Genomic DNA, 14,097 nt, shown 5'->3' with positions numbered 1-14,097 from the left:
GAACACTAAATATAACCTTAGACGATGCATTTGTACCTTTTACAACATATAATTTAAACGAAACATTACTTTAGTTTAGGTACTTAGCAAAAATGAAAAGTAGTTCTATTGAATCGTATTGAAGCAAAGTGTATACCTGCTTAAAATTAGCTCAAATTGTACGCAGCCCACGTTAATAAAGGCAAAGTTAAGTAGATATATTACTAGATATAATTATATTATAGGCACTCACAACAAAATTACGAGACGTGTAGAGATTTTTGTGGTCTAAGATATACACATAGCGTGTAGGTTTTTCCAATTAGCTAAGCTGCACCCATGTCTAGCGACTCATAGCTTGAATAACGCGTAAACGTACGTTACAGTAGATATAAATCCTTTCTGTTACTGTTACAAGAACGCACTATTCGTGTCACGTAAAGTTCATAATATAAACGCGTGAAGAATAGAAGGGAGATGAATGGGTCAGCGCCCCCATTGTGTGTCGGACAATCGTTTGTGTTACAGCAGTTAATTGTATCTGTTGGCTGGTGCGCCCAGAATATCAGCCATAACCATCTCGCTATGAACATTGGGGCTTCCATTCATACCGAGTCACGCCTCGCGAGCTTCGAAAATCGATAAAACCGTCTATAATGAGAATCGATACGATCTATGTAGGAAACGGACAAATTTCTCAGCCATGCATCAGAATCATAAAGTGTGTCGATAGATTGCAAATGGATGATTAAAATATAACGGATGCTATGAGATTCTTCATTAACAGCAAAAATAAGTTTTTGAAATCCGGTGATCCATTGGGAAGATTTCTGGTTTTCCAGGTGACTATAGCCAATGTTGATTATCTACCTTCCATCAAGCTGCCTGTGTACCTTATCGCTAAGCTTAAGTATATACAGAAATACAAAAACGTTAAACATGCAGAATGTGCAAATTAAAAAACATGATGAGTGGCTCAATGTCCTCATAGAGTGTTCTAAAATATTCATAATAATAAATTTTATAGGATAATTTAATATAAGTTCTATTGGTAAATAACACTAATAACAGCACAAACAATATCTTGGGGTAGGAGTGTATTTTGTAAATATGTATGTATCATAGACATGTATGATCGCAAATAACATTATCTACTAGAAAAAGATCTCGATTTAATAAATATAACTTTATCTGGTCCAACTGGTATTTGGATTATAGTTCGGTTTCTTTTATGGTTCGAGAGAAACTATTTCAATCAATCCACGTGACAAAGAAATAAATTGTAACGGTTTTAGAATTTCAATTTTTAATGTCTACATATCCACCTAATAAAGGCGTGTGAGTCATTGCTTAACATGCGATGACATCACAATGCATATATCGTAACAAAGTAAAACTAAACTAGTTTTAAAAGGAAGTTAAAAGATTGATAATAGTCTTCCAAACTTTCATTGATACCGAAAGTTGAAATTACCGGAGGTGGGTAGAAAAATATTTTAATCGACTTCCTTCTAAAGAAAACAGGTTCCCTAAAGCTTCTATTAAAAATAACTTAGGCAAGTATACGAAATAAAGACAAGGTTTCAAATGTGCCATTATATTGAATTAATAAAATCAAAACCTGACTTGTAAAATTACAAAGAATAGGAGAACATGGACAAAAAATACATAAAGCCGAACTACCTTTTCAAAGTTGGTAGAAATACGAAGACCACGTGGGCGTGGGGCAACGACCAATACAACGGTCGGACGTGCAAAAGGTCCCAGGATCTCTCCCAGGGCAGATAAATGAGTTTAGACTTAGTCATCTGTTTGGAGTACGTATTTGTGTTGGTGATTTTGTATGAGCCCATTCGGAGTTTAATAACATAACGCATCTTTGCCTGGATCTATAAGTATAGCAAAAGGATATTGATGGTAACTTCATAATTATGCTATCAATTATAATAATTAAAAGCTAGTAGGTAAAAGAGAGACTTTACATTCGCAGGCTTTACATTTTCAGGCATTGACCCATAGCAGCCTTCCGAATTATCAATATTCCTTTTAGATACATTTCAGCGTATCTTTTACGCAATGACGTCATAATCAAAAAATGTGTTACTCACTCGTCTCGCAGACCCGCTGACACTGCTGGCGAGGCTCTCTGCATCATAGTGACGTGAGAACGCGTAAGCGCCCGGATGGTCCCGGGACACACATTGCCCCATAAGCTCGCTCCCACGGACACCAAGCAGTAAACAATGTCACATCTGTTTTAATCATTTAACTAATCACTCAACTGTACTACAAACCACCTGAAAATACTTTTATTGTTACTTTGCGGAGCAGTTATAAAATAGTTCGTGAAAAGTTGAAAATAATATCGTTACGTATACTTTGAGAAGCGGCAATAAACGGCTTTTATTTGAATAATAAATCCGTTAAACCTTGTATATGTATGTTTTTATAACATTATAACAAAAAGTTAATGTAAAGTAACATAAAATAGGGAAACCAAGGTTTAATTGCAACGTAATTTGTAATTAACTAATGCACGCTTTTTGCTTTATGTCGTGCATTAATTAATTATGTGTAAGGATTGTTAAACATTGAAACGAATAAGTACTATAATTTTTAATTATTTTAAATGTAATTATTTATATTTTTTTGCTTTTGAATCTGCTTGCTTCTTCATTACAACCCTGAATAAGTAATATGTGAAGATATTGTGACGGTACTACGTTATTGCATTTTTATTATAGCATTTGTATGTGTACCTATTTTGTGTACTTTATCTATTGTCTATTAAATTACAACATCGCATTTAAATGAAAAGCCGAAACAATGGATAACGTAATATGGTCATCCTTTTCCGGTTTTATAAGGACGTGCGTATTACAACACTAAACTTCACTAAGCACATATGTCGTCAATTACGTAAAAATAACGGCAGGTGTCGATTAATAAACACGACCTTCACTTTTCACATGTGATCGAGCTTGTATTGGCGGTCAAGCGCGCACGAAACCGGTGTTATTTGGTATTATGCGCACGCGCAGCGCGCACTGCGCTCGATGTGCGACTGGGTCGTGTCGTGGGGTGTGAGGTCTAGGGGACATTGGGACTGAGCGACTTAGCGAGTGCTGTGCGTTGGCGCAGGCTTGCACGGCGATCTTACATTATTTATTTCACTTTAATAAAATAACTATGTATTCGTAAAATAATTATTATCTATTCATTTTCCATACCGGGGTTCAGCCCATCACGGCGATAAAGAGAAACTAAAAAGTACGTTGTAAATGTATAGTCATTTACATAGCCTTTAGTTCTCACTACTTATAAGTTATGGGATATTTCATATAGTTCTTAATATATTCTATGAACCACTTGCTATAACTACACTAAATTAGTAACTCAAAATGTTTTGTCCTTTCAACTGTTTTACTAACTCCGGAAAATGAGTTTCACAAATCTCCTTGTAAGAGGAAAATCGCAAGGTTTTGGTTGAATTTAGTGGTAAGGTGTACATCATCTTAGTCATGTAGGATAACAACATATTTGGTCAATTCCAGGTATGTGACCTTAACCGTGACCATCTAATATGTAGTGGTTTATTTCACTAATTACCTATAATCCGCGCCAAACTGCTAGTCCGCTCTGAAGTTGTTGCGAGCAAGTCATACAATTTGCTATGGCGACGCGATTCATTTCTATATTCAGAGCGGACTAGCAGCTTTACGCGGACTATGCTACTGTACGTAAAAAATTAAAAATCTAAAATCAACATGTTTGTATTGTAATAGGTAACGGGAAATCAACGAGAATCGGATTAGCTAACCTTTTTAGAACGTTACAATTACTTTGTAGCTGATATTATTTTACTGCTTTATGCAAAAAAATGTTAAGTCACGAAAGTAGTCGTTTTGTAAGTTGTGAGCTTAAAACGGAGTTGAGAGACAACTATGAAATAACCACTTAAATCTAATTTCAAACAATTTCTGATGTTACAATATTATAATTAGTATGTTATTAATTACATTATTATAAGACGGTAAGGTTTCTAAAATAAATTTTCAATTATCCTATCGCTTATGACTTTAGCATATCAATATTGTAATGCAATGATAGCATAATGAATCTTACCTTCCCACCAGGACCTTTTAAGGAATGCGGGGTCTCTGGGTGCACAAAAATTCCGTCGCCCAAGGGGACGTGTAAGCAAAAATATTGGCATTTCGGGGCCCATCTCACATCGGGGGCCTTGGTTATAGGCTCGCTGTGTCCTTATGATAAAGATACTCGTATAATAGCTTCCCAAATTACGATTAGAGATCGAGGTCCTGTCGTTTTTGATCAAGTAATATATTGTTAATGAAATATAATTTGCCCCTTTAGTATATGTAAGGAACACATCCTGAAAAAGCATATCTTTATCAGAGGTTTATAATGTTCCAAAATTCCAATTCCAAAGTCCAGTTTGAGTTTTGTGATCGTGATGTACTATGAACCATGAGTACTATGACCCATTTCCAAGAAGAATCAGAGACAACTATGGGTATCAGTGAAATAGTATTGTGTAACTATTATATTAACGGTTATAATTCTTAACGTATACTACCGAGGTATGAGTTCTTATTTTGTGTCTGAATACGGCAAATCCACCAAACACAAAACAATTTTATTATAATACTTATATTTATTTAGTCAATAGGGTTAAATCAACCTTCTAGTAACTATGTGATAATGATTTTGTAGTGCATGAGCTTTATTATTATTTTACATTACAGATATTTTGGCCGCGAGAGTCTGAATCCTTTGGTGTTTAATAAGATACTAAAAAAATAAGTGTCAACATCTAGTAATCAAAGAAATGCCATGTCAATGTCAAATGTCAATTGTCAAATTAAATTTTAAATGCGCAATTATCGTATCAAAACATATATTTAAATCGATACTTTTGCTATAAATTGGCACAGTGTTGTTGTATTTTCAATTATTTATAAATATCTAGGTAATGTCTGGAATGATAACTCGCGCCAGAGCTTTTTCAAGCCAAGCGTTGAAAGTTGTCAACAATGTTGCCAAGCAACAGTTTGTTGTGTCTTTGAAAACCGGTAAGAATTATTATTTTACTGTTTATTGACCGTCTACAATGATATTAATCTAATATGCCTTATAGATGCAATAATAAACTATGAGAAGAAAGGAAAGCATATAACGTTTGTTCACACGGAGGTGCCTAAGGAGTTCCAAGGGAAAGGTGTCGGGAAGATTTTAGCACAGGTACGTAAGACTTATTAAAGCACAAAAAAGCTCTGTAGTATGAATTATGGCCTTTCCTGTGTCTATTATTATTTTTTTTAAATCTCTAATAAGCTTATTGATTAATCATCATTTGCTTTAATTGTCAAAAGAAAACTTTTTGGGGAAACTTACATGCTTGAGAGTTCTATGTAAATTTGATATGGTGGGTAAAGGTGATCTATACTTGGCTAAGGAATAATACCCTAAACTTTTTAATCAAAACCCTGCATTGAGATATTTAGATCACTTTTAAGAAATAAGAATACCTATGTTACAATATCCCATACAAATAAATTTATTCTCAATTAAATAAGAAAAATAATATAACATAATAATAATAATTAGGATAATTGATGAAACTTGTTGTAGAGAACGATATATTAATTATTTATCTAAAAAATCTAACTTTCTTTTTATAAATTAATGTCTTTTATTCAACAGCATGCATTTACTTACGCATTGGAAAACAAGCTGGATGTGACTTGCCAGTGTCATTTTCTGGCTAAATACTATCAAGACAATATAGACCAGTATAAGGACCTTAAAGTCACTCTTCAGTTGGAATAGTATCATATATTACATTTATAATGGATATAGTGTGGGACAGATGTAACATACATTATTATTTAAGAGAAAAATATTATGGTAAAGCTAAAAAGATTGCAGAGAAAGCTGCTACACAGTTTGTAGATACTAACGAATTTCAATTTTACAATGGGTTAACAAATGTATTGCAAGGACAGGTTCAGAAAGGCATCAGGGAGCTGACACCACTACAGTCAGATAGAGATCTGCAGTTAGCAGTCATTATGACTCTTCTGTACAGCTACAAACTTGTCAACACAGAAAGAGATGATTTATATACCTTGGAGGCGAAACTGAAAGAGGAAAGGAAGCAAGCTAGTGCTACATCTTTTTACTACGCAGGTCTTTTTCTATCCCTCGCAGATAAATACGAAAAAGCATCAGAATATATCAATAAATCACTAAGAAAAGACCCTAATAATCTAGATGCAATTATTTTAAAAGGCTGGAATGATATGTACATGAATAAAAGTGAAATGCAAACATCAATATTGGATTGCTTTGATCTAGCCCTCAATAAGAGTGACAGAAATATACATGCACAATTAGGTGTTGCGAAATTTAAATATTTTAGCAGAGAATTTGAAGCTTCTAACCTAACACTCGATAGACTCATTGTTAGCAGCCCTGGACAAGTTGTCCCACTGGTGGAGAAACTCAAAAATGACTTCGCTGTGCAAAAATGGGATGCAGTTGTTGATACAATAGAAAGAATATTTTCGATCGATCCAGATAATATAGAAGCTTTGAAAATTAAAATTTTTATTGCATTGTGTAAAAATTCAGATTATATTGAAGTGGTCGATCAGTTGAATAGATTTTTTATGGTTCTTGAAACTGAAGAAATGCATAATGGTTACCAATTTTATAACACAGCTCAGATTTTTTCTAAAGCTTGTGGTAGATCCAGTGCTGTTCTCTCCCAAGTGTACAGATTTGCACAGTATGCATCAGAACTGTATCCTAATAATGTGGCATATTTGACAGAAGTTGGCTACCAATGTTTGTTACAAGGGAAATATAAGGATTCATTGACTTTCTTCAAAGCAGCCAGTAAAATTGATAGCAACTCTATAACAGCTCTTTGTGGGCTAACACTTTGTCAAATGTTTGAACATGGTCCAACTGATCAAATAGCACAGCAAGTTGAATTATTGTTTGAAATGCAAGGCAACAATAAGTTCCCTATATTATATTTAATATCAGCACAGTTAAATAGTAAAAATTCAGCTGCAATGACATTTCTCAATGAGGCATACAAATATCAAATAGCTATTGCTGATTTAAATCCACTCAGTCTATCCTATGTCAAGGATCTAGACCCAGATTTCCTGTTAGAAGTTTACAAGGAGTACAAGAAACATTTACCGAAGAAACCATTTGTCATCATAGGGTATTTGTTGTACTCTCAAGAAGGAACAGATGCTTCGGTGTCCAGCTGTTTGAAGATATTAAGCTCCATAGTCAATGCTTGTCCTGGCTTGATACCGGCTCTGTTCGAATTAGCTAAACTGAAGTTCTTGTTTGGTTTGTCCAATGAGGCACAAACATTGGCCCAACAAATTGGTGACTTGGATAACACTCATGCGGGTTACCAAGTACTGTTAGCTCAAATTTATGTACAACAACAAGCTTTTTCGAAAGCAGCACAGTGTTTGGAGATGTGTTTGAGTTACAATTTCAAAGTCAGAGACAGTGCTATGTACCATTTTTTGAATGGTGTGATATTGAAACATTCTGAGCAATTGCAAGATGCTCTAGTAAGTTTCAACACGGCTCTTCAAATAACTACCAAGGGGACAACAAGCATGAACAGACTTCAGGAGCCAGAGCTTAATATAATAGATAAGGCGACTTTGTATTTGCAAATTATTGAATTGCAGACTGCTTTGGGGCAACTCGGCGAGGCTGGGAAAACAATGCAGGTATGTTTAAACTAATATTATAAGTAAATTGGGTACTTGTAGATAGTGGATAGGTGTATAGAACAAGTTCTACCTGAAGCAGATCATAGATGCACTGCCACTCCTGAGGACTAAAGAAAGTTAGTTAGTAGTGTTCATAGTAATTTCTTCTAGAAAGTCATTAGTATCTGAAAAGTAGATATTTCTGCTCTTGCACAACTTTAACCAATCTCAAATAAAACAGGAGTAGTTATCTAAAGATTAACTTGAAAAATGAAAGGAAAACATGAGACAACACAATATTTTATAATACAGTACATGTGTAAATATTTAACTATAGGTTTAAAATTTTTCACAGGAAGCTATACAAGAATTTTCTTATACATCAGAGGAAAGTCGTTTGACGATAGCACGCGCGGATCTCGCGTTGCGGAAGGGTGATGTTGACGGCACCATTGACATTCTGAATGAGGTGAAACCGGGGCAACCATACTACTTCCAGGCTCATAGTAAGATGGCACACATCTACTTGAAGGAAAAGGACGATAGAGCAATGTTTACAACTTGCTTTAAGGAAATAGTGACGAATCATCCAATGGCTGATGCTCATACTATGATGGGTGATGCGTATATGTCTATTCATGGTAAGTCTATTATTAAGATATAGGTTATAAATTGCAATGGTTTTCCTTTTATATTAGTTGTGGGTAGTTTCCTATTGACTACTATCCCCTAAAGAGCTTTAGTGATCAAGTAATGATTAATGCATCTGTCAAAGCAACTGTCTAACTGCTCAGCGACTATTTAGTAGCGTATGCATATGTACAGATGTACTGATTTTTCGATTGGCAGATTTTTCGAATAAAATCAAATGTGTAATGCTTGTCGGTCTCTTAAGCAAAACATTGGATGCTTGAAGGGCAGTAGTGTAAAGAACTAGTCAGCTCAACCAAAGGTAGATGTAGCAACTATCGCTCAAACGATTGTACCCAATGGACCATAATTATCCAAAATCGCGTGAGGGAATGATTGAGATAGTCATTAAATATACTTAAGGATTTGATCCCTATCAAGTTAGGCATTTTAATGATATTATTTTGGTTGTGTATTCCCATTTCATATTTCAGAACCAGTATCAGCAGCCGATTCGTACGAGATGGCGCTGAAAGGGAATCCCAAAGATATAAGTTTAATAAAGAAATTGGGAATAGCTTTGGTAAAGATGCATGAATTTGATAAGGCAACACAACACTACGAAAATGCACTGAAGGAGCTGAATGATGAGGAACTTAAATTTGAACATCTGGAACTTCTGATCAAGGTTTGATCAATATAAGCACTAAAATAGCAAACAAGAAAAGATAAAAGCAAAAGTTTATTGCTTATCGATAGTTTTTGTTTTAGTGTATTTAAATTAGTTAGTAGTCTCTAGATAATATAGGAGTAGCAGACGAGCATGCCGTAATGGTAAGTGGCTATTGCCGCCCACGGACATCTGTAATGAACCCCAGATAAGATTATATTCCTACCTGAGGTCGGCCAAACAGGCGCCGCTACCCCTGAGCTTACACACACACGCAGCTCTTTTAAGGTAAATAATATTCAGAATCTAATATTAAGTGAAGGTTAGAATATGTTAATTAATTCAAAGGGATATACGTTTTGTTAAATAATTTTACATTTATCCACAGCTAAAAATGTACGACAAAATAGATTCAACTATTTCATTCGATTTAAACCAAGTGTACAATAAAGAAAAAGATATACCTACTATGAAGCGTAGAATCAGACTGCTGCTCACACAAGCGAAGGCCCGAGAGCTGAAGAATCCATCCGCGGGAAATACGCATTTGATTCTCAGTGAAGCGAAGGATTTGCAAACAGCGATTGTGAAAAGGGTAGAAATAGATTCGAGAAGAGATTTGGTTGAAGAGAAACGGCAATTGTCGATGATTCTCGGTCTGTTGGCGAAAGCGAAGTCGTTGAAAGAGCCGGCAGCTGCAGCCAATCTCTACTCTGAAGCGTTGATACATTCGCCGAGAGATCCGGAGATTTTGTTGGCGCTTGCTAAGCTGTTTGCACAGGTGTGTAATGTTCAATTTACAGTACTCTTGATTTTAGTTGGTTATAGATAATTGTGTCTCTTCAATAAACACGTTACGGCGTCGTAGATTACAAAGGTACGGCGCCGTGCCGTAGAAATGTACAACGTACGTACGACGTAGGTTTGTCTTTAGGTCCATCGTCATTGGCCTCTATAAAATTTCATAAATAAATTATAGTTGGAACTGATTCAGTATGTTTTAGATTTATTTATACTATAAATGAATCACCCACTTTTTCATAGTACACTCATACCAGCAATGTTAACTTTTGACACATTCTTCAATTCTACAGAATTTAGCAGATGAGTATAATGGTACTTATGCTACTTAAATAAACCTTAAATAAAATGTATTTTTTTTGTCAGATGAATAATCCAGATAAATGTGAGCAGACATGCGCCGTTCTTTTAAACGCGGATCCTAATAACGAGTCGGCAGCGGTGATGATGGCTGATCTTGCATTTCGTAAGGTAACATTTGTTGGTTCACATTATCTCTATTGCCTTTTTGATTGCACCAGTATAGTGTGATTATTTAATTTACTTTTACTGCTAGTAATAGTAATAAAAACAACCGTTTTGCTAATAAACTGGAGTATTTTGAAACTTTCCTTTTATATTCGTAGTTGTAGTAGTGCGGATACACTTGCACTTCCCTCAGGACTATGACATGGGGCTCTTCAAGAGGGGTGTAAAAAGAGCTCTCCTTCAAAGCCGGCGATGCATTGGCGACTCCTCTGGTGTTGCAAATGTCCATAGGCGACGGTGACTGCTTTCCATCAGGTAGCCCGTCTGCCTTATCGTTAGGTTATATATAAAAAAAAAAAAAAAAAAAAAAAAACTTATATCAAAAAAATCGTATTTTAATTATTAAAAAAAACATGATAGAACCCGCTGTGGCTCAACTCTGGCGGCACCACAGTCATACTTATTTCTGCTTAACAGTGTTAAGCGAAGCTGTGTTCTGCTTTGAAGGGTGTGGTAAGATCTCAGGTAGAAATCTAATCATATCTGGGGTTGATTTCAGGTGCCCATGGACGGCATGAGCACCCTTCCATCAGATGGTCTGTTACCTCTATATTATAAAAAAAAACAAATTCGTTTCACAGGTGGATTTGGAAACCGCCCAACGTCATTTAAGCCAGATCCTGTCAGTGAAGCCGACGAGCTGGGAGGCGCTGGCGCAGCTCGTGGAGGTACAGTGGCGGCGCGGCAAGCTGGCCGACGCGGAGCTGGCCCTGGACGCCGCCAAGGCTGCTCTGGAGGACCAGGATGATCCAGGTGGGTTGATAGACACGTGGCTACTAACGAAATCCGACGAACTAGGTGAGTTGCTAGTGATGTGTCTACTACAGGTGGATTAGAAGCCGCCCAGCGTCACCTGAGCCACATCAGGTCCTGGACGCCGCGAAGGCAGCTTTGGTGGACCTGGATGACCCAGGTGGGTTGCTGGTCGGGTGTCTACTATAGGTGGATTAGAAACCACCCAGCATCTTGTTTCTTTATGGAATAGAGATAGCAAATACCCACTTTAAACGCAGTTGAGCTAAGCCATCATTATAGTTAATACAAAGATTTGAAGTTTATGCTTTAATTTCCTCTTAAATATTAATTTGAAAAATATAAATTATGTGTGCGTATGCGTAGGCGTCTGTGTATACGGTTAATTCCACTTTGTAACTTATGTGTGGTTTAATAAAATCACAAAACCGCTTCACGTAGCAATTTACGGAGTCAAAGAGTTACCAATTGGTATATTGTAGCTAGTTTAAAATTTGTAAATAGTTATATTTTTATTTATTAACCAATTATCTATATAAGCCGGCGTACGTGTGGTGATTTCAAAAGCCATTGATGGTCATTATCTAAATATATATAACTCAAAGGTGACTGACTGACATAGTGATCTATCAACGCACTGCCCAAACCACTGGACGGATCGGACTGAAATTTGGCATGCAGGTAGATGTTATGACGCAGGAATCCGCTAAGAAAGGATTTTGATCAATTCTACTCCCGAGGGGATAAAATAGGGTATGAAAGTTTGTATAAATCTTCTAAGTTAATAATAATATTACTTCTTAACGCGAGCGAAGCCGCGGGCAAAAGCTCGTTCAGCATATAACTCAAGTTCGATATGTACTTTGATCTCCAGGGTACCAGTATTGCTTGGGGGTGTGGTCGGCGCGTCGCGGTGCAGCGAATGCGGCGTTACGGCAACTGAACCGCGCGCGGCGATCTACGTTAGGCCGCCGCGCCGCTGCGCATATGGTGCGCCTGTGTCTCGCACATCATACCCCCACAACATCTACACCTGCTTCGCTTGGTGATGCGCTCTTGGCTGCGGATGAATCGTGAGTATTCTAAAATACGTCTATGCACGTACACGTCTTTCTTTGCCGTTAGTCGAACACCGACTTAACGCTCGCATCTATTTTGTGACGTATGTGCTCGAAACAAATCTACCTACATTTACGTTCACTATACATTACTATGAAATTGGTGTAATTTTGTATAGGGTATTTAGAATGAATGGATGTGTGTAAGCTTTTAAATAAATTAAACATACGTTTCCATGCAGTGATACACGCGTCCTGGCGCTACGAACGGCAGAGAAGCTGCTAGCAGAGGTGGCACCCAACGAGAGGAAGGCATTGCAAGCGTTGTTGCAGCTTGCTACCAAACAGAAGCCGCAAGCCGAGAAGGTGCTGCAAGATCTGTTGCCACTCGCCACGGATGAAACGTACCAGGACGATCCCTATCTGATCTTGGCTATTGCTAATGCGTAAGTGTAAAAGTAGTTGTAAAGTGATGGGAGTTGTCATCTCTGGGGTGGGCTTAAAATAAGATAAGTATAGTGTCGCTGTGTACTGGCTGTAAGGTACAGAAAATTATAGGTAAAACAACTGATTTTATATGTGCACTTTCCTAACATCTATTGAAGTTTTTATAAACAAGCTTTTTTTCCGTATACTTTCATTTGATGCCCATATCATGGAATTGCATAAAAATAATTGGCTCCATCTTGAGACGTCCTCAATAATACATTCATTAGTTATCAACATCAAGTTAGGTCCATTTGTTTAGTAATTTATGTAATTTTGTAGATACAACATAATAAAACAACCTACCCGCGCTAAAAACATATTGAAGAGGACCATATCATCAATACCTTGGACTCCTGAGAAAGCAGATGGATTGGAAAGGCAAGTACAGCAATTGTTCTCAAATTTTATCATACCATGTTACATTCTACCAACGAAATAAAATATTAATTACTTTGCTGGTAACTTTTTCTACAAAACTTGCGACAATTATTACCGAATTTTATGTTGTCGGTTTTATAAGACCGACTGCCGCTAAAAACCTGCCGCCTCGGAATCTGACAATTCAAAGAAAGGTTTATAGTGTACCATTTATGATATTTTGCCGGCACCTAAAAAGTGTCGAGGATCGAATCTTAAGCCGCGACGAGTCTAATCTGATCCGTGACTGCCCATATACCCTTTGATCTATGTAGCACATTAGTATAGAAGAAATATCTCTGCTAAAGATGCTGGCTGGAAGTTGCTGACAACCAAATCAGTTCCGGGCGACTGGATGCTGCTAAGGAGCTGCTCACGAAAGTCCTGAATCACAATAACTCCTGCGCCACTGCTTATCAATATTTAGGTAATTATTTATTACTATTATTATATTTACATATTTTTGCCAATTTCTCAAGAGATGGCGCCACAAGTATTCTGAATCAATCTATCGAAGTTTTCTAAAACTGGATTTGTTTCCTAATTAAACTGGTGAAATATACGTAAGGTGATAATTATAATATGACGTAAATAAATTAAATTAATATCTGCTATTATAGATTTGGGACCTTTTATCTTCGTAACTAGTTACTTGGTATACAATTTAAAGTTGCGAATGTTTTTCAGGTTATTTAGCTGAAAAGGAGCAAAACTACAAAAGCGCAGCGCATAACTACGATAACGCGTGGATTCACACAGGCAAGACCGATCTCGCCGTCGGATATAAACTAGCGTACGCCTATTTGAAACTCAAGAAATACCCTGAATGTATTGTGGTGTGTCGTCACATCTTGAAACTGCACCCCGAGTACCCTAAGATAAAGAAGGAGATTTTTGAAAAAGCTAAGACTAATCTGAGAACATAGTTATATCTAAATTGTAATAATCTGTTGTACTTATGTGATGCATTATTTTTGATATGTATTATTTTTGA

General features: G+C 36.5%; 2 protein-coding genes across 14 annotated transcripts in view; one reads left to right on the top strand and one right to left on the bottom strand.

Annotated features, from left to right (window-relative positions):
* LOC140750442 (uncharacterized) overlaps positions 1-3,062 on the bottom strand; it is a 111,316-nt gene extending 108,254 nt beyond the window's left edge. For 3 of the 13 annotated variants that reach the window (XM_073083957.1, XM_073083968.1, XM_073083967.1), the window contains exons 1-2: positions 2,899-3,055; positions 2,088-2,276 (exon numbers count right to left, since the gene is read on the bottom strand). In XM_073083957.1, coding sequence (XP_072940058.1) covers positions 2,088-2,189 — 102 coding nt within the window. In that variant the 5' untranslated portion in view covers positions 2,190-2,276; positions 2,899-3,055. Of the gene's footprint in view, positions 1-2,087; positions 2,286-2,738 lie in introns of all 13 variants that reach the window. The other 10 variants (XR_012103213.1, XM_073083959.1, XM_073083960.1 and 7 more) reach the window with 10 other exon arrangements.
* A 2,019-nt stretch (positions 3,063-5,081) lies between these two features.
* LOC140750409 (tetratricopeptide repeat protein 21B) lies at positions 5,082-14,075 on the top strand. Its single transcript, XM_073083908.1, has 12 exons — positions 5,082-5,244; positions 5,707-7,775; positions 8,113-8,398; positions 8,882-9,075; positions 9,446-9,838; positions 10,225-10,329; positions 10,968-11,139; positions 12,014-12,212; positions 12,440-12,643; positions 12,966-13,064; positions 13,412-13,530; positions 13,791-14,075. Exons 2-12 carry the CDS (start codon positions 5,853-5,855, stop codon positions 14,027-14,029), a joined length of 3,933 nt encoding a protein of 1,310 aa, XP_072940009.1. The 5' UTR covers positions 5,082-5,244; positions 5,707-5,852; the 3' UTR covers positions 14,030-14,075.
* Positions 14,076-14,097: the final 22 nt, after the last annotated feature.

This window comes from Epargyreus clarus, unplaced genomic scaffold (genome assembly GCF_041222505.1).
Source record: "Epargyreus clarus isolate Ecla_fem2 unplaced genomic scaffold, WU_Ecla_fem_2.2 ptg000019l, whole genome shotgun sequence".
Lineage (NCBI taxonomy): Eukaryota > Metazoa > Arthropoda > Insecta > Lepidoptera > Hesperiidae > Epargyreus > Epargyreus clarus.
Note: the sequence above shows the minus strand (reverse complement) of the source record. Positions and strands in the feature narration are given on the sequence as shown.